The following is a 25,926-nucleotide window of genomic DNA, read 5'->3' on the forward strand; positions in this document are numbered from 1 at the left end:
TTGCTCGTGCCCATCTGTGTATGCATGCATGCTCTTGTGTGGCCAGTGTGCCTGCCTTTGCCTCCCGGCCAGCATGAGTATCTGTGTATCCTGCCATCAGTACCACCTCCATATGTATATGCATCTCGTGTGTAGATAGAATACATGGTCTAACTGTGGGGGGAGGTATGTATGTATGTGCCTTGATGTCTATACCTGCCACTATCCATGGGTGATATGGGCCTCGGGTTGTGTGTCTCTGTGCTCGTGTGTGTGTGTGTGTGTGTGTGTGTGTGTCTGTCTTTTCCCATTATGGCAAAATAGCAGGATGTGGTTCTCCCAGATCTTCTCCCTTGGTGGCAGCCAGGGTGATGTTATTTCATAAGATTTCTGCTCTGTGCCCTGCCCCAGCCTCGGCCGGACCTTTGGGGGCAGCCTCTTCTTCTGTATGGGTCTGGCTTGCTCATACCTCTGACCACACCCCACCCTCTTAAGGCAGTTGGCTAATGAGCCATGGCTGCTCCAAGACACTTACGGTGGCTGTTCTGCAGCAAAATGCCATCCAAGAAGACCTACCCCCAATCTGACCCTTTCGGGGTGCAGAATTCTAGACCTGAGGGCTGTGTGGTGCCATTCGGGGGCAGCTGTGGGGGCTGTGACATCTCCCTTCATTTGAGTGTAGCCAGGAGTCAGGCGGCCACACGTGTGTGTGCATGTGATTCGCGCTCCATCCCAGCAGCTCTGGGGCTGGGGTTCACAGTGAATGTCAGAGGCAGACGGTGGGTGGCACAGAGCAGTGCTGCATGGAGGATGCTGGGGCAGAGGAGTTCCCAGCAGCCATTGGTGGGGCTGGGACCTCAAATCAACATGCACCCTAGGCCTTTTGCAGAAGAGCAGTGTACCCAATTGTGAGGGGACTGGAAGGCATTTCTGGGTGACTTTGTGCTGTCTGGAAGGGGAGACTGGGTCATTGTCTTGACATTCCCTTGATCCACAGCAGCAGGCCAGCCCCCTCTCTGAATGGCCTCCACACCTAGCACCTCATTTGGTCTTCAGACCCATTTCTGTCCTGCCCTAGCCTCCTCCCCGAGTTGTAATTCCCACTTTACAGATGAGGAAACAGGCTCATAGCTAAGTGTCCAGTCCAAGGCCTCAGAGTTAAATATAACTGGAGCTCCATCCCAGGCCTCTGGACTCCACACCTCCACGTCTGCACATTCCTCCTGCAGGGAACCTCCTCAATTCACCTCTCAGGGTAACGCAGACCGGGATGAGGGTCGGCTGTGCACCAGAGTTCTAGAAAAAGGTCACGCCAACCTCCCTCCCTCTTCCCCACTCTGTCAACCCCACTGCAAATAACTCACTAGGCTAAAACAATGAGCTTCCCAGTTCCAACTCCTCTGGAGGAGGCTGCCCACCAGGTGGGAAGGTCAAAATCCCCAGCATTCCCCTAGAGCCATCCAGCATCAGGCACTGCCCCCACCCACCCCAATTCTTCATGAACCTGCAGCGACCTGTCAGCTCCCAGAGGGATCCTTGCTCTGCCATCCCACGGCCTGGAGTGCCCTTCCCCTAGTAAAAGTTCACTTACCCAGAATGCTGCGAACCCTAATTGACCCGCCTTGCAGACCTTCAGCTGGTTGCCCGCTCCTTCGTGATCTCAAAGCACTTGCTTCCAAACTCTTAGAACACTTTGCAGCCTCTACCGCGCTCTACCTGTCTGTGTCTTAGGCTGTGAGCCCCTCGAGGAACCCCGGATACATGCGCGGACCGAATGAACCCCGGCACCGCGCTGCCTGCGGTCTAGCCTCAGTGGCTCCTGCTGCGGCGCGTGCGGCGGCAGGGGCTGAGGGGGTGGGGCCGGGGCCAGGCTGAGCGCGCTGGGCGGGAGGCGCGGCAGGTGGGCGCGGCCAGGTAAGCCCCGGGGGCGCCGCCCGCCCTGCCCGCGACCCCGGCCGGCGCCGGCTGCTGGCGCCTCTTCGCCCCCGTTGCCGCTAGTGGCTGCTGTCGCTCCGTGGAGCCCAAGGAGACCGCGGCCAGAGCGTCCACCGCCCAAGATGGTGGCTCCTGTGTCTCCGTGAGTGCGAGCGGACGGGGCGGGGGCGCCGGGCCGGGCTGGGCGCCCCCTCCCGGAGCGGGCGGGACGGGCGGGCGGAGGCTTAATGCCTCTGCGGGACCCACCGAGGGCTCTGTCACCGCGCGCCCCCCCAGAGGAAGTTCCCCAGCCCTCCCCGTCCCAGCCCCCGGGAGGATGGGTGAGAAGGGGTGCAGGGGAGCCCCTTCTCACCAGGGCTGCCAGAGCAGGGGGCGCCTGGCCCTATCTGCTGAGAGCTGGACTCCTCTTAGTGGGGTCCCAAAGCAAGGGGCCCCCAGGAGCCCGGGGAGGAGGCTCGGGACCCACATCCTGGGGCCACATGAATACTGTTTGAGGCTTACATGCCTTGGGGTCTTTGTCAAGTTGTTCCTGCTCCCATCCGGCTGGTCAGGGTGTGGAGAGAGATGAGAGGAGACCTGGGTCTGCAACAAGTGTGCCCTCCTGCTCAGCCTTGGTCACAACTGGACCCATGGAGTTTTGTTTACACCTCACTCCACCCAGCCTGGGTTTCTTGAGGTTGAGGTGGGGAGAATGTCAATGGAATTTGACCTGTTTAGAGCAGCTCTGTCCGATAGATCTTTCTGGGATGATGTAAATGTGCTGTCCAATGCAATAGCCACTAGCCACATTGGCTACTAAGCACTTGAAAAGTGCCTAGTGTGAGCTGAATGCTAATGTTTTATTTAATTCTAAGTAATTTAAACAGCTGCATTTACAATAGCTGCAGTGGCCACTGGCTGCTGTGTTGGACAGAGCCGTTTTAGAATCTCCACCTTCCCGGGCTCTACCTACCTACCCTTTTGTTCTGCAGAATGGCCAGGATAGGCAGCTTCGATGTACATGGAAAGGATCTGACAAACTTCCAGAAGGGCATCACCTTGCTCTTGCACCCCTCTGCCCCCATTCTAAGATCCTGTGCATAGTGGGCTGGGCAAGGTCATAGAATCACAGGATCTTGGGAGGAAAGGATGTCAAAGGCAGCTGTTTTAATCACCTAACAGGCACCCAAGGGCTGGCTCCACTGCCCTCTCTGCCTGGGCACCTGCTCTTTCTTATTCACTGCCCAATTGTGTGGTACACTTGCTGGGTGTCAGGCACTGTACCCGTCTCTGGGATTCAGACATGAAGTTAGTTACCTTTCCTGCCCTCAGGGAACATGCATGAGAAGCGGGGTGGAGAGAGGATGAAGCAAGAGAACTACACAGATAGAAGCAGAGATTTGTAATCTGTGGAGCATGCAATGGAGAGAACAAACAGGGAGCAATGACAGAAAAGAAGGGACTTCCTGGGAATGGATGGTTAAGCTAAGGCCAAAGGGGAAATGAAACAGGCCAGGTAAACATTGGGAGGGCAGCTGGGAACATCCTGGAAGAAGGGACAGCACGGGCAAAGGACCCGGGGGATGGGAACCTGGCACTCTGGAGGAACCCAGAGAGAAGGATGGTGTTACTAGGAAGGAAGGGAGACACAAGTGGCCACCAGAGAGGTCAGTAACCCTGGGCATTTGGCAGACCTCAAAAGAATTCTGGCACTGGCCTTAGAGGAGTGGGTGGTTGTGGAGGGGTCTAAAGCAGTATTTTTGGTTGTTTTTTTTTTGAGATGGAGTCTTGCTCTGTCTCCCAGGCTGGAGTGCAGTGGCATGATCTCGGCTCACTAAAGCGGTATATTTTTAAAAGCCCCCCTCTGGTTAAGAGAGGTTAAGAATGGAAACCCAGCATGCAGTCAGGAAGCAACAGCTCTCGTCCAGGCAAAAGATAAAGGTGGCTTGGACAAGGCCGCCAGGCAGTGGTGTGGAGAGAAGGGACAAGTTAGAAGTGGATTTTGGAGGGAGAATCAACAAGACCTATGGATGGAGCAGGTTCTGGATGTGGAAGAGAACAGGGATTGAAGGGCAGGTTTCTGGCCAGGGCACCTAGGAAGAAGGACGGATTTCATTTCCTGAGACAGGGATGACTGGGAGAGGGGCATATTTGCTTTTGTTTTTGTTTTTAGAGACAGGGTCTCACTGTGTCACCCAGGGTGGCTGGAGTACAGTGATGTGATCACAGTTCACTGCAGTCTCAAACTCTTGGGCTCAAGTGATCCTCCTGCCTCAGCTTCCTGAGTAGCTGGGACTACAGGCATATGCCACCATGCCCAGCTAATTTTTTTTTTTTTTTTTTTTTTGGTAAAGACAAGTTCTCCCTATGTTGCCCAGGCTGGTCTCAAACTCATGGGCTCAAGCAGTCCTCCCACCTCAGCCTCCCAAAAATGCTAGGATTATAGGTGTGAGCCACCACATCCAGCCAAGAGTGGCATATTTGTAAGGATAGATTAACAGTTCTGTCTAGACAGGCCAGGAAGGCAGCTGGATGGAGTGGTGTGGTGGCCAGGCTGGGTTTGTGTATTTCACAGTGGTCTGCAGAGATGGTTCTGAAATGTTAGACAATTTGAAGTTGGGAAGGGCAGGAGGAGATGACCTCCAGAGGCCAAGGAGTGCTGGACAGAGGAACGAAAACCAAGGGACATGGGATCCTAGAAGCCAAGAGAAAAAAGGATTCCTAGGAGGGTGTGGTGAGCATCACCAAGTGCCACTCAAGAGTCCCAAGGGCCAGGCACGGTGGCTCACACCTGTAATCCCAGCACTTTGGGAGGCCGAGGCGGGCAGATCACGAGGTCAGGAGTTCGAGACCAACATGGTGAAACTCTGTCTCTACTAAAAATACAAAAAATTAGCTGGGCATGGGGGCACGCACCTGTAATCCCAGCTACTCAGGAGGCTGAGGCAGGAGAATCGCTTGAACCCAGGAGGCGGAGGTTGCAGTGAGCCGAGATCGCGCCACTACACTCCAGACTGGGCAACAGAGCGAGACTCTGTCTCAAAAAAAAAAAAAGTCCCAAGGAAGAGGGCCAAGAAGTTACACTTCCATCTGGCAGCCTTTCCTTACACCAAACCAGCCGGCCCTGGAACTCTCCTCATCTGCCCTTGTTTTACCCACCTACTATGTTCCACACAGGGCACTGGTATACATGTCAAGTGGACAAGACAGTTACTGCAGCCTCAGAGCTTCAGATCGTCTAATTGGGCCAGGCGCCTGTAATCCCAGCACTTTGGGAGGCTGAGATGGGCGGATCATCTGAGGTCGGGAGTTCGAGACCAGCCTGGCCAACACAGTGAAACCCCGTCTCTACTAAAAATTCAAAAAAATTAGCCGGGGCCAGGCGCGGTGGCTCACGCCTATAATCCCAGCACTTTGGGAGGCTGAAGCGGGCGGATCACAAGGTCAGGAGATCAAGACCATCCTGGCTAACACGGTGAAACCCCGTCTCTACTAAAAATACAAAAAATTAGCCGGGCATGGTGGCGGGCCCCTGTAGTCCCAGCTACTCGGGAGGCTGAGGCAGGAGAATGGCATGAACCCAGGAGGCGGGGTTTGCAGTGAGCTGAGATCGTGCCACTGCACTCCAGCCTGGGCAACAGAGTGAGACTCCATCTCAAGAAAAAAAAAAAAAAATTAGCCGGGCATGGCAGCATGTGCCTGTCATCCCAGTACTTGGGAGGCCGAGGCAGGAGAATCGCTTGAACCCGAGATCGCACCACTGCACTCTAGCCTGGGCGACAGAGTGAAACTCTGTCTCAAAAAAAAAAAAAAAAAGGAAAAAAAAGATCATCTAATTGACAGTCTCAGAAACAAGAGTTCTTTCATGTGGCCGAAATGAATCCGTTCATTTCTTTTTTAATGTGTTGACATTGTTTTCTATTTTTATTTTATTTTTAAATTTTATTTATTTATCTTTTGGAGACGGGGTATTGCTGTGTTGCCCAGGCTAGTCTTGAACTCCTGAGCTCAAGTGATCCTCCTGCCTTGGCCTCCCATATTTTTATTTTTAGTTTAAAATTTTATCTATTTATTTATTTTGAGACAGGGTCTCACAATGTTGCCCAGGCTGGACTGCAGTGGCATGATCATAGCTCACTATAGCCTTGAACTCCTGGGCTCAAGTGATCTTCCCACCTCAGCCTCCTGAGTAGCTGGGACTACAGGCATACACCACCATGCCGGGCTAATTTTTTAAAAACATTTTATTTGTAAAGACAGGGTCTCCTTATGTTGCCCAGGCTGTTCTGGAACTCCTGGGCTCAAGAGATCCTCCCACCTCAGCTTCCCAAAGTGCTGGGATTACAGGTGTGAGCCACCATGCCTGGCCCTTTCATTCTTTTAAACAACTAACTTTTACTGAGAGGTATCTGTGTGCCCAGCCCCAGACAGGGACTTAGAGATATGAAAATGAACAAACATGGTCTTGTCTTCTAGGAACTCAGTGCGGAGATATGTACAGAATCCCTGTATTCACCATATTGTGTCATGAAGACTCATGCATAGGGAACTGCGGGGAACTAGAGGATGGCTACCAGCCCAGGTTGTGGGGATCAGCGTGGCAGAAGGGATACCTGAGCTGCTCTCAGGCAATGAGTGGGAATTAGGAAAGAGGAGGGAGAGGGAATTCTAGGCTCAGAGGATGAAGGCAGGGACAAAGTAACAGCTTGGTGTCTACTGGGAATGCAAGCCTTCAGGATTGATTGGGCAGACAGGAGTGGCAGGAGGCTGTATTAACAGAAGTATTCAGAGGCTGGGGAGGGCCTCGTTGGCTTGTGGTTAGGTGTGTAGACTTAGGCAGTGGGTATCAGTAGAGGTGGAAGCCGAGGAGTGACACAGTTGGATCTACGTGTGAGCTTGCTGTCTCTGGCTGCTGGGTGAGGGATGAGTCTGGGGGAAATGACCATGCAGAGACTGAGGCAGCTGCAGTGATCCAGGTGATACCGTGAGGGCCTGAACTGGGCCAAGGCTAGGCAGCTGGAGGGAGAGAGACCAGGGTCTCAGTACAGTCTTTGGGGTCAGGAGGACGTGGGTTCTGATTGAGCCTCAGCTACTTAACTGCTTGTGAAACCTGGAGCAAGCCAGTTAAAGCCACTGACCTCAGTTTTGTCCTCTCCGAAAGGATAATATCTCAGCCACAGAGAGTCATCTGGGTCTGCCCTGGATCATTTAAAGCACTTAGCACAGGGCCTCAGTTCACATTCCAGAAATGGTAGTTACAGTTAGGCATGAAGAGGAGGACACAGGTTGGAGAGATAATTAAAAGGTAGAATTAAGGCCGGGCGTGGTGGCTCACACCTGTAATCCCAATGTAATCCCAGCACTTTGGGAGGCCGAGGCGGGCGGATCACAAGGTCAGGAGATTGAGACCATCCTGGCTAACACAGTGAAACCCCGTCTCTACTAAAAATACAAAAAATTGGCTGGACACGGTGGCTCACGCCTGTAATCCCAGCACTTTGGGAGGCTGAGGCAGGCGGATTCCAAGGTCAAGAGATCAAGACCATCGTGGCCAACACGGTGAAACCCCATTTCCACTAAAAATACAAAAAATTAGCCAGGCGTGGTGATGGGTGCCTGTAGTTCCAGCTACTTGGGAGGCTGAGGCAGAAGAATGGCGTGAACCCAGGAGGCGGAGCTTGCAGTGAGCCAAGATCATGCCACTGCACTCCAGCCTGGGCCACAGAGCGAGATTCTGTCTCAAAAAAAAAAAAAAAAAAAAGGTAGAGTTGGCAGGTTTTGGCCAATGGCTGGACATGGCTTTTCAGTCCTGAACTGCTCATCCTGGCCTCATGTCTGGGGAGGTGGCAGAGTGAGGGAGGTAGAGGCAACCAGCTAGCTGCCTTCAGTCTGGGGCCCCAGGTCTGGGCCACCCGTCCCAGAACCACAGTACCGATGGGTATGAGTGTGAGTGTCTGTTCACCTGTGTGTGTAAGGAAGGGAGCTTTACAGAAAGCAAATCTTCCTGTGGCTTGGAAAGAATCAGCTTTCTGCTGCTGATTTTTTTTTTTTTTTTTTGAGACAGAGTTTTGCTCTTGTTGCCCAGGCTGGAGTGCAATAGCATGATCTCGGCTCACTGCAACCTCCACCTCCTGGGTTCAAGCGATTCTCCTGCCTCAGCCTCCCCAGTAGCTGGGATTACAGGCATGTGCCACCACGCCAGCTAATTTTGTATTTTTAGTAGAGACGGGGTTTCTCCATGTTGGTCAGGCTGGTCTTGGACTCCTGACCTCAGGTGACCTGCCTGCCTTGGCCTCCCAAAGTGCTGGGATTACAGGCATGAGCCACCGCACCCAGCCGTCTTTTTTTTTTTTTTTTGAGACAGGGTCTAGCTCTATTAACCCAGTCTGGAGTGCAGTGGCGCCATCATGGCTCACTGCAACCTTTGCCTCCCAGGCTCAAGCAATCCCACCTCAACCTCCCCAGTAGCTGGGAGCTGGGACTATAGGCATGCACCACCATGCCTGGCTAATTTTTTTTTTTTTTTTTTTTTTTTTAGAGATGGGGTTTTGCCATGTTGCCCAGGCTGGTCTTGAACTCCTGGGCTCAACTGAGCCACCTCCCAAAGTGCTGGGATTATAGGAGTGAGCCACCATGCCTGGCCTGATTTCCTTCTGATGAAATAGATGACTGTGGGCTGAAGGGCACAGTCATCTTTTTTTTTTTTGAGACGGAGTCTCGCTCTGTCGCCCAGGCTGGAGTGCAGTGGCGCAATCTCGGCTCACTGCAAGCTCCGCCTCCCGGGTTCACGCCATTCTCCTGCCTCAGCCTCTCCGAGTAGCTGGGACTACAGGCGCCCGCCACCACGCCCGGCTAATTTTTTTGTATTCTTAGTAGAGACGGGGTTTCACCGTGGTCTCGATCTCCTGACCTTGTGATCTGCCCGCCTCGGCCTCCCAAAGTGCTGGGATTACAAGCGTGAGCCACCGCGCCCGGCCCTCATCTTTTGGGCTAGGAGTTGAGAGTTCTGAGTTTTAGTCCTGGTTCACTATGAATTCCTCATGGGCCCTGAGAACCACTACCTGTCTCCAGACTCAGTTTCCCCCTTATAAAATGCAGTTGCCTAGGTGATGCCAGCCTTTCCAGTTCTGAGATGCTTCATCAGTCAAAGTGAATTAGTGCCTTGTCCTGGGTGGAAAGAGACCCTGGGAGGGGGCTGGGGTCCCCATACCTCCCCTGCTTTGGATAATGCTCTAGGGCCCTTTGCATGACTCCACCCACTGCCCAGAGCCCCTGCCCCATTCAGCCCCTCCACCCCTCAGCTGGGAGGATTCTGTGGGCAGCATGAAGCCTACCACTCCACTCTAAACCACCCCTACCATGACAGACCCCTAACACCTCTCCCTGTCTCTTTCATCTCCAGTCTCCCACCGGCGGAGCAGGAATAAACTCTCCAGGCTTAGATGGATGGGCCCTGTTAGCCTGGTGGGCTGCCCCCAGCCTGCCTCCCCATCAACTCTCCTTGTCAAGGGAGGTGCCTCTGTGTGTGGGGGAGGCAGGGGGGCAAGAGCATTCAGGTGGGGGTTGGGGGTTCCTTGCTCAGAGAGCAAGAATGGTGCCCCCAGGGAAGAAACCAGCGGGAGAGGCCTCCAACTCCAACAAGAAGTGTAAGCGTTACTTCAACGAGCACTGGAAAGAGGAGTTTACCTGGCTGGACTTTGACTATGAGCGGAAGCTGATGTTCTGCCTCGAGTGCCGCCAGGCCCTGGTACGGAACAAGCATGGCAAAGCCGAAAACGCCTTCACTGTGGGCACCGACAACTTCCAGCGCCACGCCCTGCTGCGCCACGTGACCTCAGGAGCCCACCGCCAGGCTCTGGCTGTCAACCAGGGCCAGCCCCCTTTTGAGGGCCAGGCTGAAGGTGGAGGGGCCTGCCCAGGCCTGGCTACGACCCCCGCCTCCAGGGGCGTCAAGGTGGAGGTAGACCCGGCCAAAGTGGCTGTGCTGACTACTGTGTACTGCATGGCAAAGGAGGATGTGCCCGATGACCGCTGCTCTGCCCTGCTCGAGCTGCAGAGGTTCAACCTGTGCCAGGCACTGCTGGGCACACAGCAGGGCGATTACTACAGTCCCAGGAGGGTGAGGGACATGCAGGTGGGTGACAGCCAGAAGTATGGGGGAAGGGCTTGGGAAGGGAGGACACTGAGTCACCTGGGAACAGCCCCAGCATGCCAGGTCCTTGGGGAGCAGCTAGGGCATTTCATTCATATCTTCACCCTTCAGAACCTTCCTTGAGAGCCTGTGTGCCTGATGCTGGGCCAGCTGCAACAGTGAAGAGGCCAGAGGCCGGGTGCGGTGGCTCACGCCTGTAATCCCAGCACTTTGGGAGGCCAAGGCGGGCGGATCACGAGGTCAGGAGATCGAGACCATCCTGGCTAACACGGTGAAACCCCGTCTCTACTAAAAATACAAAAAATTAGCCGGCCGGTGGTGGTGGGCGCCTGTAGTCCCAGCTACTCGGGAGGCTGAGGCAGGAGAATGGCTTGAACCTGGGAGGCGGAGCTTGCAGTGAGCCGAGATTGCGCCACTGCACTCCAGCCTGGGCGACAGAGCGAGACTCCGTCTCAAAAAAAAAAAAGAGGCCAGACCAGGCCTCTTAGCGGGCACAGGGGCACTCTTCTCACTACCTAAATCAGACGTTGCAAACTGGTGGCCTGGAGGCTTGATTGACCCACAGATGTATTTAATTTTTTTTTTTTTTTTCCCTGAGGAATCTCACTCTGTCTCCCAGGCTGGAGAGCAGTGGCACGATCTCAGCTCACTGCAACCTCTGCCTTCCTGGCTCAAGTGATTCTCCTGCCTCAGCCTCCCTATTAGCTAGGATTACAGGCGCGTGCCACCACGCTCAGCTAATTTTTGTATTTTTAGTAGAGACGGGGTATCACCATGTTGGCCAGGCCAGTTTCGAACTGCTGACCTCAGGTGATCTGCCCATCTCAGCCTCCCAAAGTGCTGGTATTATAGGTATGAGCAACCGCACCTGGCCTCTTTTTTTTTTTTTTTTTTTAAGCATAGAGATGGGGTCTCATTATGTTGCCCAGGCTGGTCTTGGGCTCCTGGCCTCAAGCAATCCTCCTGTCTTGGCCCCCCAAAGTGCTGGAATGGAAATGGAAATGACTTTTGACTTAGTTTTCTTTTGGGGCTGTTTTCTGTGCTGAGCCTGTTTAATTTGGTTTTCATAGTGTTTTTGAAAAAACTCGAATTTGTTTCAACTTTTAAAAAACTCAGGAGATTACATATAAAAATCTAGATTTGCGACTTGTGTTGAAAAGCAAGGTCCCCATGCTCTCAGAGCAGGATGTGCTGGAGTTGGAGAGCAGGGCGTTCCCTCTAGCTTATCCCTGGCCCTCTCCAAGCTCAATATCACTCACATGGCCCCTGGAAGCATGCAAATTGCAGCTCTGTCCTAGGTACTAACTGTGTAAGTCCTATGGGCTGGGTTGGAGGTGGGAGAGTTGGATTTCATCCTACAGAGATGACAAATAGAGAAATAGCACACAGCTGGGACCCAGGGTAACTGGTTGGGAGTTGGGAGTGAGTGTGCCTATCAGTTAATCGCTGAGCTGGACAGTGGAGGGAGACCCCCAGGAATAGAGCAGACTAGGATGATGCTATAGAAAAACACAGTGAAAAAACTAGCTTGCCTAGAGCTCTTTATGATTCATAAAGTGCTTTTACCGCAACAAAAGTTGACGTTTATAATTCACAACAACACTTTGAGAAGATTTAGGGCTGGTATTAGCTGACAGCAGGTATAAGAGCTAAGAAAACTAGACCGGGTGTGGTGGGAGGCCGGGGTGGGAGGACTATTCTTAGAGAGGCCAGGAGCTGTAGAGGTGAGAAAACTGAGGCTCAGAGAGGTGAAGTGACTGGCCGAAGGTAGCACAGCCAGTAAGTGGCAAAGCCAGGATTAGTCCTTAAGTCTGTCTGACCTCAAGGCCTGGGCTCTTTCCACCACCCGCACTGCCTGCCTCCACCTCTCAGGACAAGCCTAACTCAGTCCTCCCTCCCTTTCTTTTCCTGGCTGTCCCAGGTGGCCATTGCCAGTGTCTTGCACACAGAGGCCTGCCAGCGCCTGAAGGCATCCCCATATGTGGGGCTGGTGTTGGACGAGACCAGAGACTGGCCGGAGTCACACAGCCTGGCCCTGTTTGCCACTTCGGTGTCCCCCTGTGATGGCCAGCCCGCCACCACCTTCCTGGGCAGTGTGGAGCTACAGGAGGGCGAGGCCACTGCTGGCCAGCTCTTGGACATCCTGCAGGCTTTCGGCGTATCTGCAGCCAAGCTGGCCTGGCTCAGCTCAAGCCTCCCCAGTGAGCGCCTGGGGAGTGTGGGCCCACAGCTCCGGGCCACTTGCCCACTGCTGGCAGAGCTGCACTGCCTCCCTGGCCGGACAGATCCTGAGCCCCCCGCCTACTTGGGTCAATATGAGAGCATATTGGATGCCCTATTCCGCCTCCATGGTGGCCCAAGTTCCCACTTGGTCCCTGAGCTCCGGGCAGCACTGGACCTTGCAGCTATTGACTTGGCAGGGCCTCGGCCAGTGCCCTGGGCCTCCCTGCTGCCTGTCGTGGAAGCAGTGGCGGAGGCCTGGCCCGGCCTGGTGCCCACCCTGGAGGCTGCAGCCCTTGCCTCACCTGTGGCGGGGTCACTGGCCCTGGCCCTGCGCCAGTTCACCTTTGTGGCCTTCACCCACCTGCTGCTGGATGCCCTGCCCTCTGTGCAGAAGCTCTCTCTTGTCCTGCAGGCAGAAGAGCCGGACTTGGCCTTGCTGCAGCCCCTGGTGATGGCGGCTGCGGCCTCCCTCCAAGCTCAGCGCGGCTCAGGTGGGGCCCGCCTCCAGGGCTTCCTGCAGGAACTGGCATCCATGGACCCCGACACTAGCAGCGGACGCTGCACCTACCGCGGCGTGGAGCTGCTCGGTTACTCAGAGGCTGCGGTCCGGGGCTTGGAATGGCTCCGGGGGTCCTTCCTGGACTCCATGCGGAAGGGCCTACAGGACTCCTACCCCGGGCCTTCGCTGGACGCCGTGGCCGCCTTCGCAGCGATCTTCGACCCCCGCCACTACCCGCGGGCGCCAGAGGAGCTGGGCACGCATGGCGAGGGGGCGCTGCGGGTGCTGCTGCGCGGCTTTGCGCCTGCCGTGGTGCGCCAGCGGGCGCTGGGCGACTTCGCGCTGTTTAAGCGCGTGGTATTCAGCCTTGGGCGGCTCGGTCCGCGGGCCCTGTGCACCCAGCTGGCGTGCGCGCACTCGGAGCTGCACGAGCTCTTCCCCGACTTCGCCGCCCTAGCCGCCTTGGCTTTGGCGCTGCCCGCGGGCGCTGGCCTGCTGGACAAGGTCGGCCGCAGCCGGGAGCTGCGGTGGTGGGGGCAGAGCGGGGCCGGGGAAGGCCGGGGGGGCCACATGGTGAAGATCGCAGTGGATGGGCCCCCGCTGCACCAGTTTGACTTCGGGTTGGCTGTGGAGTTCTTAGAGAGTGGGTGGGGAGAGGGCTTCCTGGGGTCGCAGCTCACCTGAGGGTGGCCTCCTTCCCTCGGCCCATCCAGCCTGGGGCCCTGGGCACTCTAAGGGCCAACCTAGACTTGACCATGCTGCACCCAAGATGATCTGCTGACTGTAGCCTCCCAGGGGCCTGAGGCCACCCACCCACCCTTCTGGAGCTTCCCACCAACCCCCACCCTGTGGGCTGTGGAGGAAGGGACTGGCTCAAGAGGGGCCTGGGCGGGTGGGCAGAGATGCTAGGATCTGGGTTACCCTAAATCATTCCTGGCCTTTACACAGTTAGATGAGGAGTAGCTCACCCTTTTCCCTTCTGGACTTGGCGCAAGTTTGGGCCCCCCCAAAGATGGGAGTTTTTGGCTTGGGGAAGGAAGACTAGGTCTTGGAAATTGAGTGGCTGAGGGAACGGACACTGGTCCTTGGTCCTTGGCTGCTTCTTTCTTTTTCTTTTCTTTTCTTTTTTTTTGAGATGGAGTCTTGCTCTGTCGCCCAGGCTGGAGTGCAGTGGTATGATCTTGGCTCACTGCAACCTCTGCCTCCTGGGTTCAAGCAATTCTCCTGCCTCAGCCTCCTGAGTAGCTGGGATTACAGGTGCCTGCCACCACGCCTGGCTAACTTACGTATTTTTAGTAGAGACGGGGTTTCACCATGTTGACTAGGCTGGTCTCGAACTCCTGACCTCAAGTGATCCACCTGCCTTGGCCTCCCAAAATGCTGGGATTACAGGCATGAGCCACTGCGTCCGGTCCTTGGCTGTTTCTTAGCCCCACTCCTGGCAGTTTCTCTTCTCTTCAGCTATGAATGGGGAGTAGATGACCGTGCTTGTTTCTGACACACAGCACAGTGTCCTCTCTGTACACAGGCTGGTGGTTCAAGGGCCAATGGTTCCAGGGAGATAGTGGTTCCCTTCCTTCCCTCCTCACCAATAGGCGGCCTCAGGCCTTTTCTGTGTATAACTGTGTATATAGACATAAAACCTACAAATGTGAAATAAATCTATGCTATCTTTCATAGCGTTACCACACAAACATCTAAAAGGACTACTTTTGGTTTTGCAATGACAGGGTCGAGAAAAGCCCCAGATGGGTTGGATTTTTTTTTTTCTTTTCTAATATTTTCTTCCTCAAAGTCCAGTCGCTCTCCAAGTTCCTACCCCTCCCCTGCCTTTGCCTCAGACCTTTAAGACCAAAGACTGCAGAACCACAGTGCTGTACCTGCTGCCTCCAAGGACTGGCCTGGAGGCCCAACCCAGGGACGTTGGCTTATTTGCCTCCTGGGGGAAGCAGTTTAGGGCTCATCAGAGCTGGGGAGCACATCCCTTCAGAGCCCATGGGGTTCCCATTCCCTCCTGTCAGCCCTGGCTGTGAAAGCCTGGGGATCTGGAGGGAGGGAGGATAGTTAGAGAGTGAGAGGGGCGAGGGCTGGCCTTTTCCTAATACCCCTGGGTTTGAGTTTAATTTGCAATAAAATGGAATCCCAGCATATCATGCAGTCTCCATGGTGGTGTGTGTGTCAGGGGCCTGCCCAGACCCCTCTGTCCCTCTCTTGGCTGGACTGCCCTGGGGTTCAGTATGCTGCCTCAGTAGGGGCAGGAGGGTCATCCCTCTGGGCTGGGAGCCTCCAGCTGTGGACTTCCTGCCTCTGCTTCCCCAGCTGTGGGGAGGAAGGCACAGAGAAGGGGGCTATAATCACCCTGGGTCTGGCTGGTGCCACTCTGTGAAGAGAGAGACAGGTTTCTGCCCAGCTCCACACCCAAGAAGCCCACCCGCCTCTTGTTCTGGCCATGGGGGTAGGACAGAGCCCATTTCAGACCCTGCCCTTCTTCCTCCTGCAGCAGGCCCGGCCTCCGGCGCCCCCAGCCCCCTGCTGGCCTCCCTGCCCCTGCCCACCCGGCCTCTGCAGCCCCCGCTGGACTTCAAGCACTTGCTCGCCTTCCACTTCAATGGCGCTGCCCCGCTCAGTCTCTTCCCCAACTTCAGCACGGTATGGGCTGGGCTGGCGGGTGGGGGCATGCACACAAGCTTGTGGGTGGGCACAGAAGGTGGGTTCAGAGGGGCCAGCTCTCAGCAGCTGGGTCTAACCAGGAGCTTTTTCTCCAACATCCCCCAGAGGGGATAGGTGCTTCCCAAATAGGGACCCCTATTTGGGATCCTAAGAGAGGGCCTCACTCTCTCTTAGGCTGGGGAACAAGATGGTGTCAGCCCTCTCCCCACCCCCACCATCATAGCTGCTGGGCCTGCAAGGGCCTGTAGTCTGTGCATTCCACTTAAGCTTCTGTGTAGGCGCTCCTGTGGATGGTGTGTGTGTGTGTGTGTGTGTGTGTGTGTGTGTGTAATCTTTGCCTTTTTGTTGTAGTTTCTATAGGCTTTGTATGTTATATGTGGATGTGAGTTTGTGTTTTGGTGTCCAGCGTGTTTGTAAACAACTCTTTGTGCGTGGGTAATTTTATGTAATTAAGGTATGTGCCTGTGCAATCTGAGGGTTTATTGTGTCCTTGTGTCTTTTAAGTGTGTGTTTGGCGTGTATCCTGCCCCTCTGAGCCAGTACTGTAGCGTTATTTTTGTGAACGTTATGTTGTTTGTGTGTGGTTGTGGAGGTGGGCGGGGTGTATTTTTGTGTGGTTTGTGAGTTTACCTGTGGTCATGTGCCCTTTGTGTGCATGAGTGTGAATTGTTCTGCTTGTCTGAGCATTTGTAACTGCCTGAAGCTTCTGTGCTGTGTGTGTGTCCTAGTCTGTACATTTCCTTGTACATGTGTGTGCATAACAAGTGTATGAATTTTAATTCACTATATGAGGGATCAGCAACCATCTCCGTTTTTTTAAATTTTGAAAACTCAAATGAAATCATGGGTGTGGCGTGCCCCATCCTGAGCAGATGGTGGCAAACTCCACCTCCGTCACACTTAGGAATCCCTTCCCTCCCACCCTCCAGAGTTAGACAGAGGTCCTAAGGAGTCTGAGGCATTTCGGGGGTGGTCCTCTGGTCTTGAGTCCTTGCTGTCGCTTGCTGACAGGCTCACTGTTGAAAGGCATGGTTCCAATTGCAGGGGGCCCATGCAAGCCATTCTCTTCTGAGGTCCTGTCCCCTGAGCCCCTTGCTGGCCCTGGGTGCTGTGAAAATTTGAACCTCTTTCTGTTCTCAAGGAAGTTTCTACACCCATGTGCTTCTCTCTAAGCTCTGTTTTCTTTTCTTGGGAAGGTTTGGAAAGTTCCTTTTTTATTTTATTTTTATATAAGCAGAGATGAGGTCTCACTATATTACCCACGCTAGTCTCAAACTTCTGAGCTCAAGGGATCCTCCCACCTCGGCTTCCCAAAGTGCTGGGATTACAGGTGTGAGCCACCACGCCTGGCCTGGAAAGTTCTTGACAACTTCAGACAACTGCATTTGGCCCAACTTCCTGAGAAAAGGGAACATAAAGCCTTAATTTTCTAGAAGAAAAAAATGATTTAAAATAAGGAAAAGAAGCTAGGTGTGGTGGCTCACGCCTGTCATCCCAGCACTTTGGGAGGCTGAGGTGGGCTGATCACCTGAGGTCAGGAGTTTGAGACTAGCCTGGCCAACAGAGATGATGAAACCCCATCTCTTCTAAAAATACAAAAATTAGCCGAGCATGGTGGCAGGCACCTGTAATCCCAGCTACTCGGGAGGCTGAGGCAGGAGGATCGCTTGAGCCCAGGAGGCGGAGGTTGCAAGATTTTGGCTCCGCCATTGCACTCCAGCCTGGGCAACAAGAGGGAGACTCCATCTCAAAAAAATAATAAGGAAAAGGAAAAAAAATCCAAATTAATATTCCAAAGAAACGATCCTACTCCTTAGGGAACCTTAGGCCTCCACTTGCTGCTCCCTGTCCCCCACTGGCCCCCCACCTCCCCTGGCTGTGGCTCTCACTCTCTCAAGAGAGGTCGTCATGGCTGGGCATGGTGGCTCACACCTATAATTCCAGCACACTGGGAGGCCAAGACAGGCGGGTCATTTTGAGGGCAGGAGTTCGAGACCAGCCCGGCCAACATGGTGAAACCCTGTCTCTACTAAAAATACAAAAATTAGCCAGACATAGTGGTGGGTGCCTGTAATCCCAGCTACTCAGGAGGCTGAGGCAGGAGAATCACTTGAACCTGAGAGGTGGAAGTTGCAGTGAGCTGAGATCATGCCACTGCACGCCAGCCTGGGCGACAGAGCAGTACTCCATATTAGGAAAAAAAAAAAAAAAAAAAGGTCGTCAGCAGCCTCAGGCCCTGTGACAGTGGCACAGCTGATGAGATAGGACTTATCTTCCCCCAGCCCACAGGGCCATGCATGAAGCCTGGGTGATGGGAGAGGAAATTGCAACAGAAAGGTTCTTTGTCTCTTCCCTGCCTCTCCTTGTTTCCAACTCTTTGTCCCAATAGTTGTAATTATTGCAAAGGAGAAAAAAAAAAAACAAAAATAATGACCTAAGGGGCACCAAGAGATGCCAAGGTGATCACCAGGACGTAGTTCTATGTCCCAGAATCATGCAGGGCACTCTGGCCATTCCCCTGCTTCCAAGCAGAAGCCCAGGCTGACAGATAAAGACAGCCAGGGGAGAGGCTTGTGTATTTTTCTTTTCCTTTCTTTTATTTTCTCTTCTCTCTTTTTTTTTTTTTTTTTGAGATGGAGTCTCACTCTGTTGCCCAGGCTGGAGTGCAGTGGCGCAATCTCAGCTCACTGCAACCTCTGCCTCTCAGGTTCAGGCCTCCTGCCTCGGCCTCCTGAGTAGCTGAGACTACAGGCACGTGCCACCACGCCTGGCTAATTTTCGTATTTTTAGTAGAGAAGGAGTTTCACTTGGCCAGGCTGGTCTCGAACTCCTGACCTCAGGTGATTCACCCATCTTGGCCTCCCAAAGTGCTGGGATTACAGGCATGAGCCACTGCACCCAGGCAGCTGTTTCTTCTTTCTTTCCTTTTCTTTTTCTTTTTTTTTTGAGATGAAGTTTCGCTCTTGTTGCCCAGGCTGGAGTGTAATGGTGTGCTTTCGGTTCACCGCAACCTCTGTCTCCCCGGTTCAAGCAATTCTCCTGCCTCAGCCTCCCGAGTAGCTGAGGTTACAGGCATGCGCCATCACACCTGGCTAATTTTGTATTTTTTTTTAGTAGAGACGGGGTTTCTCCATGTTGGTCAGGCTGGTCTCGAACTCCCAACCTGAGGTAATATGCCTGCCTTGGGCTCCCAAAGTGCTGGGATTACAGGTGTGAGCCACCGCGCCTGGCCTAGCTGTTTCTCTTTCCAACATCCACAGGATGGAAAAGTTCTTCCTAGAAGCTGACCAAGGCCCTCTTCAGTCATCTTTAGTTCTGGGCATTTTGTGCTGCCCCCAACCCCTGCTTCCCAAGCCAACCCCAGAGTTATTATGCCCTCCCACTCCCTTCACAGATGGACCCGGTCCAGAAAGCTGTCATCAGCCACACGTTTGGGGTCCCCTCCCCTCTGAAGAAGAAGCTGTTCATTTCCTGTAACATCTGCCACCTGAGGTTCAACTCAGCGGTGAGACAAAGTAGTGAAAGCAGGTCTGGGGAGGGGGCTGGGCAGGGAGAGGGCTGGAGGCTGGGCTTTCAGAGTCCTTCTGGGAGGAATACCAGTGGCAAAGGGGCTGTGGTCTGTATTTTCCACCCCTGGCTGCAGAAGAGGCACTCTTGGTCCTTTAACCATCGCATCCTCTCCTCTCTCTAGATTCTTCTGCCCCTTCCCCTTCTGCCCAGCTGTAGCCCAATGGGATGCCATTTCCTTCCCCCCAGGCCTCTCTCCTGTGTTCTGGATCCTTCTGCAAGAGAGAAGACTGCCCTTCCTCCACTCCGGGTCCCAGGGGCCCATCTCATCAGCCCCTAATCTGGAGCTGAGCTCTTAAGGCACCTGAGAGGTTACAGAATGTGATCATGCCCATCCCCTTAAATAATAGTTTTCATGATACATCTGTGAGACGGGTAGAGGTGGGATTTTTTTGTTTTGTTTTGTTTTTTAGACAAGGTCTCACTCTGTCACCCAGGCGGAAGTGCAGTGGCGCAATCTTGGCTCACTGCAGCCTGGATCCACCTCCAGGGTTCAAGTGATTCTTGTGCCTCAGCTTCCCTAGTAGCTGGGATTACAGGCATGTGCTACCACGCCTGGCTAATTTTTTTGTATTTTTGGCAGATACAGGGTTTCACCATGTTGCCCAGGCTGGTCTCAAACTCCTGGGCTCAAGTGATCCATCCACCTCCACCTCTCAACATGCTGGGATTACAGGTGTGAGCCACCGCGCCTGGCCTAGAGGCGCTATTATAATCCCCGATTTTCAGATGAGGAAAGTGAGCCTTAGAGAGGTTAAGTGACTTGCCTAAGACCACACAGCTGGTAAGTAGCAAAGCTGGGATATGAATCCAGGCCTGGATGACCCCAAGGTCTATGACTTTCTACTACAGCCTACCCCTTTCTACTACATCTTACCACTAGGTAGAGGAGGAACCTCATTCTGGCCTCCCAGTAAAGGTCTACCTCCTGTTAGGCAATCTGGGGTTTTGGCTGGATATCAGCAGAACTGCTGTGGTGTAGCATCCAGGGAGGGGCCGTGGGGGCCTGTCTTTCCCACGTTTCAAGGAGGTGGGCCGGGGAGCAGCAAGTGAGGACCCTTGGAGGGAGGACATTGACAGATCAGACTTGAGGATTCCCTTCAGGCCTTCTGGTTCCATGAGTCCTGCAAGAGATGGAGGAGAGGCTGGGCGTGGTAGCTCACGCCTGTAATCCCAGCACTTTGGGAGGCCAAGGTGGGTGGATCACTTGAGGTCAGGAGTTAAGAGACCAGCCTGGCCAACATGGTGAAACTCCATCTCTACTAAAATACAGAAGAAAAAAGAAAAAAAACAGCCAGTTGTGGTGGCAGGCGCCTGTAATCCCAGCTACTCGGGAGGCTGAGGCAGGAGAATCGCTTGACCCCAGGAGGCGGAGGTTGCAGTGAGCTGAGATTGCTCCCGTTGCACTCCAGCCTGGGGCCTGGGTGACAAAGCGAGATTCCGTCTCAAAAAAAAAAAAAAAAAAGATGGAGGAGAGAATTCGTTCTGAGGGAGTGAGGGAGGAACCATGGCTTCTTCCTGCCGGACCCCGGGCACAGTGCCTGGCAAATAGCAAATGCTCAGTAATGACTTGTTGAACAAATGAACAAAAGGATGAATGTTCTGGGGTACATATGCCCCAAAGTATGGGGATTGCTCTGCTTTCTCCATTTGTGCATTGATACACTTGATAACTAACATTCATTGAGCACCTACTCTATGTACTCAGCCCTTGTAATTCATGTTCCCATGTAATACTGACAACCCCATGAGGTCAGTATTATCATCACAGAGTTTATGGGTGAGGAGACTCAGGCTCAGAGAGATGATGTTACTTGCCTAAAGATGTAGTTAGTGGCCAGGCGTGGTGGCTCACTCCTGTAATCCCAGCACTGTGGGAGGCTGAGGCAGGTGGATCACAAGGTCAGGAGATTGAGACCATGCTGGCTAATACGGTGAAACCCCGTCTCTACTAAAAATACAAAAAATTAGCCGAGCGCGGTGACATGCACCTGTAGTCCCAGCTACCCTGGCGGCTGAGGCAGGAGAATCCCTTGAACCCGGGAGGCGGAGGTTGCAGTGAGCCGAGATGGCGCCACTGTACTCCAGCCTGGGTGACAGAGCAAGACTCCATCTCAAAAAACAAAAAACAAAAACAACAACAACAAAAAAAGATGTAGTTAGTAAGTGGCTGAGTCAGATCTGAAGCCAGAGGCTGCCTGCCTTGGAGTTCATGTGCGAGAACACATTCTGTAAACCTCAGAGCCACATGTGCTATGGTGATGATGATGACAAGGACAAGGACTTGCCCTTTGTGTGGCCCGAGCCCTGCCTCCCTTTGACCTGTCCCCCTGCTGGGCTCCAGTTCACGGATGGGGCATGTGGACTCAGCCAGTGAATGGTGACCTCTTGTCCTCCCCTCCCCAGAACCAGGCCGAGGCACATTATAAAGGCCACAAACACGCCAGAAAACTCAAGGCTGTCGAGGCTGCCAAGAGCAAGCAGAGGCCACATACCCAGGCTCAGGATGGGGCTGTAGTGTCCCCAATCCCAACGCTGGCCAGTGGAGCCCCTGGAGAGCCACAGAGTAAAGGTCAGTCCTGAGCTCTTCTCTTTCCCACGTCTCCACTCCAAATCTGGTTTCCGACAAGGGGTTGAGAGATTTCTGTTTATTCTTTTTGCTTGTGTTGGAGTATTCCATACAGACAGGCAAAGGCATACGAGTGTACCACTCCATGAATTTTCCTAAGCTGAACACACCCAGATCAGGAAACACGTTACCAACACCTCAGAAGCTTGTCTTGCGCCTCCTCCTGGTCAAAGTATTCATTTCCAAGGGCTGCCTTCACAAATGACTTCATTTGTGAAGTTAGGAATGGTGGCTCACACCTTGTGATGGTTAATACTTTGGGAGGCTGAGGCGGGAGGATTGCTTTAAGCCTGGAGTTTGAGACCAGTCTGGACAACACGGTGTGACCCTGTCTCTACAAAAAATTTATTTGCCAGGCATGATGATGCACACCTGTAGTCCCAGCTACTCAGGAGGCTGAAGCAGGAGGATCTGCTTAAGCCCAGGAGGTCGAGGCTGCAGTGAGCTATGGTCATGCCACTGCACTCTAGCCTGGGTGACAGAGCAAAACCTTGTCTCTAACCTCTCCCGCCCACTCCCCCCCCCGCCCAAAAAAGAGACTACAACCTGGGTGGCTGAAAACAACAAAAATTTATTTTCACACAGCTCTAGAGGCCAGAAGTCTGAAATCAAGGCGCTGACAGCGTTGGTTCCCTCTTGGGGGCTTAGAGAAAGGGTCCTGTGCTTCTCTTCTGGCCTTTGGTGGTTGCCGGTATTCCTTGGCACTCCTTGGCTTATAGACGCATCACTCCAATCTCCACCTCCATCTCCACATTCTCCCTTGTGTGTCCCTGTGTTTCCACAAGCTCTTTTAATAAGGGTACCAGTCACTAGATTAATCCCACCCGAACCCAGCATGACTTCATCTTAACTAATTTTATCTGCGAAGACTCTGTTTCCAAATAACGTCACATTCTGAGGTTCCAGATAGACATGAATTTTGGGGGAGACACTATTCAACCAACTACAACCCCTCTGATGGTAAATACGATCCTGACTTTTCTCAGCATAGATCAGTTTTACCTATTTTTGGTGAAACATAGAGTGTGTAGGGGTTTTTTTGTATCTGTTTTGTTTTGTGTTTTTTTGGTTGTTGTTTTGTTTTTTGAGACAGAGTCTCACTCTGTCTCCCAGGCTGGAGCACAGCAGTGCAATCTTGGCTCACTGCAACCTCTGCTTCCTGGGTTCAAGCCATTCTCTTGCCGCAGCCTTCCAAGTAGCTGGGATTACAGGCACCTGCCACCACGTCCAGCTAATTTTTGTATTTTTAGTAGAGACGGGGTTTCGCCATATTGGCCAGGCGGGTCTCGAACTCCTGACCTTGTGATCCACCCACCTCGGCCTCCCAAAGTGCTGGGATTACAGGCGTGAGCCACCCCACCTGGCCTGTATCTAGTTTTTATTCATCTCTCACAAACATTCATCAACATTCATTATATCTGTAAGATTCATCCATGTTTTTGCATGTAGCTGTAGTTTGTTCTTTTTCATTGCTGTGTAGTACTCCATTGCGGATCATACCACTATTTTTTTTTAATTTAAATTTTTAAAAACTTTTTTTTTTGAGACAGGGTCTGGCTCTGTCACCCAGGCTGGAGTGCAGTGGTGTGACCTAGGCTCATCCACCTCCCTGGCTCTCAAGCGATCCTCCCGCCTCATCCTCCCAAGTAGTTGGAACTATAGGCATGTGCCACCATGCCTGGCTAATTTTTGTATTTTTAGTACAGATGGTGTTTCACTGTGTCACCCAGGCTGGTCTCGAACTCCTGGACTCAAGTGATCTGCTAACCTTGGCCTCCCAAAATGTTGGGATCACAGGCGTGAGTCACTGCATCTGGCCCATACCACTGTTTTTTTTGTTTTGTTTTGTTTTGTTTTTTGTTTTTTTGAGATGGAGTTTCACTCTGTCACCCAGGCTGGAGTGCAGTGGCGTGATCTCGGCTCACTGTAACCTCCGCCTTCCAGGTTCAAGCAATTCTCCTGCCTCAGCCTCCTGAGTAGCTGGGATTATAGGCATGTGCCACCATGCCTAATTCTGTATTTTTAGTAGAGATAGGGTTTCACCATGTTGGCCAGGCCAGTCTCGAACTCCTGACCTTAGGTGATCCACCTGCCTCGGCCTCCCAAAGTGCTCGGATTACAGACATGAGCCACCGTATTCAGCCTGTACCACTATTTTTTAAAAATCTGCTCTCCTGTTGGTGGACATGTGAGTAGTTTCAGTTTTATGGTATTATGAATAGTGTTCTCTGAACATTCTAGTACATCTTTTTTGGTGATCTCTGTTTGTTTAAGTTAGCAAATAACAATATGAGGGCTGTGAGGGCTTTCTGAGACCACTGTGTCCAACTTAATGATTTCAGATGGGGAAACTGAGGCCCAAGTCTGCCCAGTGAGTTGGTAGAAAAGTGGGGCCTGGAATTCAGTGCTGGTCATCCACCAGGGGCCCTCCAGGCCACCTCCATGGTCAGAGCTGAAGATCGTGATCTCCAGCATCATCTTGGGTCTCACACTCTGCCCCCATGCCTTCCATCTCTGCAGCAGTTCCTGCAGTCCCTCCTCTTGGGCCTCCACTCCAGCCACCACCAACTCCGGACCCTACATCCAGGGAGCCAGCCCACTCAGAGCTCTTGGATGCTGCCTCCTCATCCTCTTCTTCCTCCTGCCCACCTTGCTCCCCAGAGCCTGGGAGAGAGGCACCGGGGCCTGAGCCGGCGGCAGCTGCCATGGGAAGCAGCGTGAGTGGGGAAGGCAGGAGCGAGAAGGGGCACCTCTACTGCCCCACGTGTAAGGTGACAGTGAACTCGGCCTCCCAGCTTCAGGCTCACAACACAGGTCAGTAGTCCCCAGGAGCTGGAGTCCGGGGAAAGGGTGGGGCAGAAGCTAAGCCTCACCAGATGAGGGCAGGCTTGAGTTCCTGGGTGCTTCGCTCAAGGGTTGGGTGGCGGAGGCTTTGTGCTTGTGTGTTACTGAGCGGACGTTTCTGGGTCCTCCCATTACTCCTTGGGGAAGGAGAATTGGGAAGAGAAGTCTGAGGCAGCAAGAACTGAAGGTCGCTAAATATCTGAAGGGTCACTCCACAGGAGACAGGAGACATCTGCCTCTCTCCTTAGATTACACCCAGAAGGAAGGGACTGAGATCAAAGCAAAAGGGAAGCCAGCTATTTGTACTGCAGGAAGGCCTTCCATGGGAGGGGCTGGCATGAAAGGACAGAAGCTGGGAGGGGAAACCATGTGTGGCTGGAGGGCGATGTGTGCACAGAGCAGCCGTGAGGCTTACGGGGGGAGCCAAATTGCGTGAGTGTGGAGGGGGTCTCTGTGGCCCCTGCAACCCCTTCCTGCTGCTGAGAGACTGCCTTCTTCCCTCTCCAGGAGCCAAGCACCGGTGGATGATGGAAGGTCAGCGAGGGGCTCCCCGGAGGAGCCGGGGCCGCCCGGTGTCCAGGGGAGGTGCCGGACACAAGGCCAGGAGAGTGACAGGGGGCCAGGGCAGCCGGCAGGGGCCCAGCCCTGCTTTCCACTGTGCTCTCTGTCAGCTCCAGGTCAATTCAGAGACCCAACTGAAGCAGGTGGGAGAAGTGAGGCTGTGACTGGGGTTGGAGCCAGGGGAGGGGGTTGGGGGGCAGGGCAGGAGAGGGAGGGACCCTGAAGAGGGCAGGCAGGGCACAGCAGAGCAGGCTGGAGGAGTGAGGCCAGCAGGCCAGTGGGCCAATTGAGGGCAAAGGCCAAGACTCACCTCCCCTTCCCAGGGCCTACCCCAGGGTGAGGACCCAGTCTGTGTGCTTTGGATGTGTGAGCTGTGGGTAGAGGAAGGGGAAGAGAGTTGAGGATGATGGTCTTGGGGTCCTTGGGCTTTGTCATCTTGTTCCCAGTCTGTCTGTCTGTCCATTAGCACATGAGCAGCAGGAGGCACAAAGACCGCCTGGCCGGGAAGCCCCCCAAGCCCTCCAGCCAGCACAGCAAGCTGCAGAAGCACGCAGCGCTGGCTGTGAGTATCCTCAAGGTATCTGTCTCCAGGCAACAGAGCTGGGACTGGGTCAGGAGGGGAGAGGGTGGGCTGGGAGGGCCAGATGGGGGGGCTGTGGTGGGGCAGGAAAAGAGGCCACCCTGCAATGAGGCTGCTGGGCAGTGAGAGAGCTAGGCCTGGAAACTGGGATCTGCCCAGAGGAATTTCCGGGGAGGTGGGCTGGGGTAGTCATCTTAGGGGCAAGAGCGAGGGGTGGGCGTGCATCTGCTAGAGACCATCTCTATCCGGTCAATCCTCCTCCCTTCTCCCATGCTGAGACTTTCCTCCTTCTGGACAGGAAGACAGGT

General features: G+C 53.7%; 2 protein-coding genes across 5 annotated transcripts in view; both read left to right on the forward strand.

Annotated features, from left to right (window-relative positions):
* Positions 1-25,926, forward strand: part of ZNF385C (zinc finger protein 385C) — a 73,281-nt gene that overhangs the window by 45,633 nt on the left and 1,722 nt on the right. For 2 of the 4 annotated variants that reach the window (XM_030808129.1, XM_030808130.1), the window contains exons 3-8: positions 15,268-15,416; positions 18,832-18,942; positions 21,411-21,576; positions 24,154-24,447; positions 24,985-25,181; positions 25,505-25,615. In XM_030808129.1, the coding sequence (XP_030663989.1) occupies positions 15,268-15,416; positions 18,832-18,942; positions 21,411-21,576; positions 24,154-24,447; positions 24,985-25,181; positions 25,505-25,615 (1,028 nt within the window). The remainder of the gene's footprint in view (positions 1-15,267; positions 15,417-18,831; positions 18,943-21,410; positions 21,577-24,153; positions 24,448-24,984; positions 25,182-25,504; positions 25,616-25,926) is intronic. The other 2 variants (XM_030808132.1, XM_030808131.1) reach the window with 2 other exon arrangements.
* Positions 2,018-14,920, forward strand: CUNH17orf113 (chromosome unknown C17orf113 homolog). The gene is made up of 3 exons (XM_030808128.1): positions 2,018-2,056; positions 9,296-10,027; positions 11,967-14,920. The coding sequence occupies exons 2-3, from the start codon at positions 9,485-9,487 to the stop codon at positions 13,449-13,451; spliced, it is 2,028 nt and encodes a 675-aa protein (XP_030663988.1). The 5' UTR covers positions 2,018-2,056; positions 9,296-9,484; the 3' UTR covers positions 13,452-14,920.

The sequence above is a fragment of the Nomascus leucogenys genome, unplaced genomic scaffold (genome assembly GCF_006542625.1).
Source record: "Nomascus leucogenys isolate Asia unplaced genomic scaffold, Asia_NLE_v1 Super-Scaffold_285, whole genome shotgun sequence".
Taxonomy (NCBI): domain Eukaryota; kingdom Metazoa; phylum Chordata; class Mammalia; order Primates; family Hylobatidae; genus Nomascus; species Nomascus leucogenys.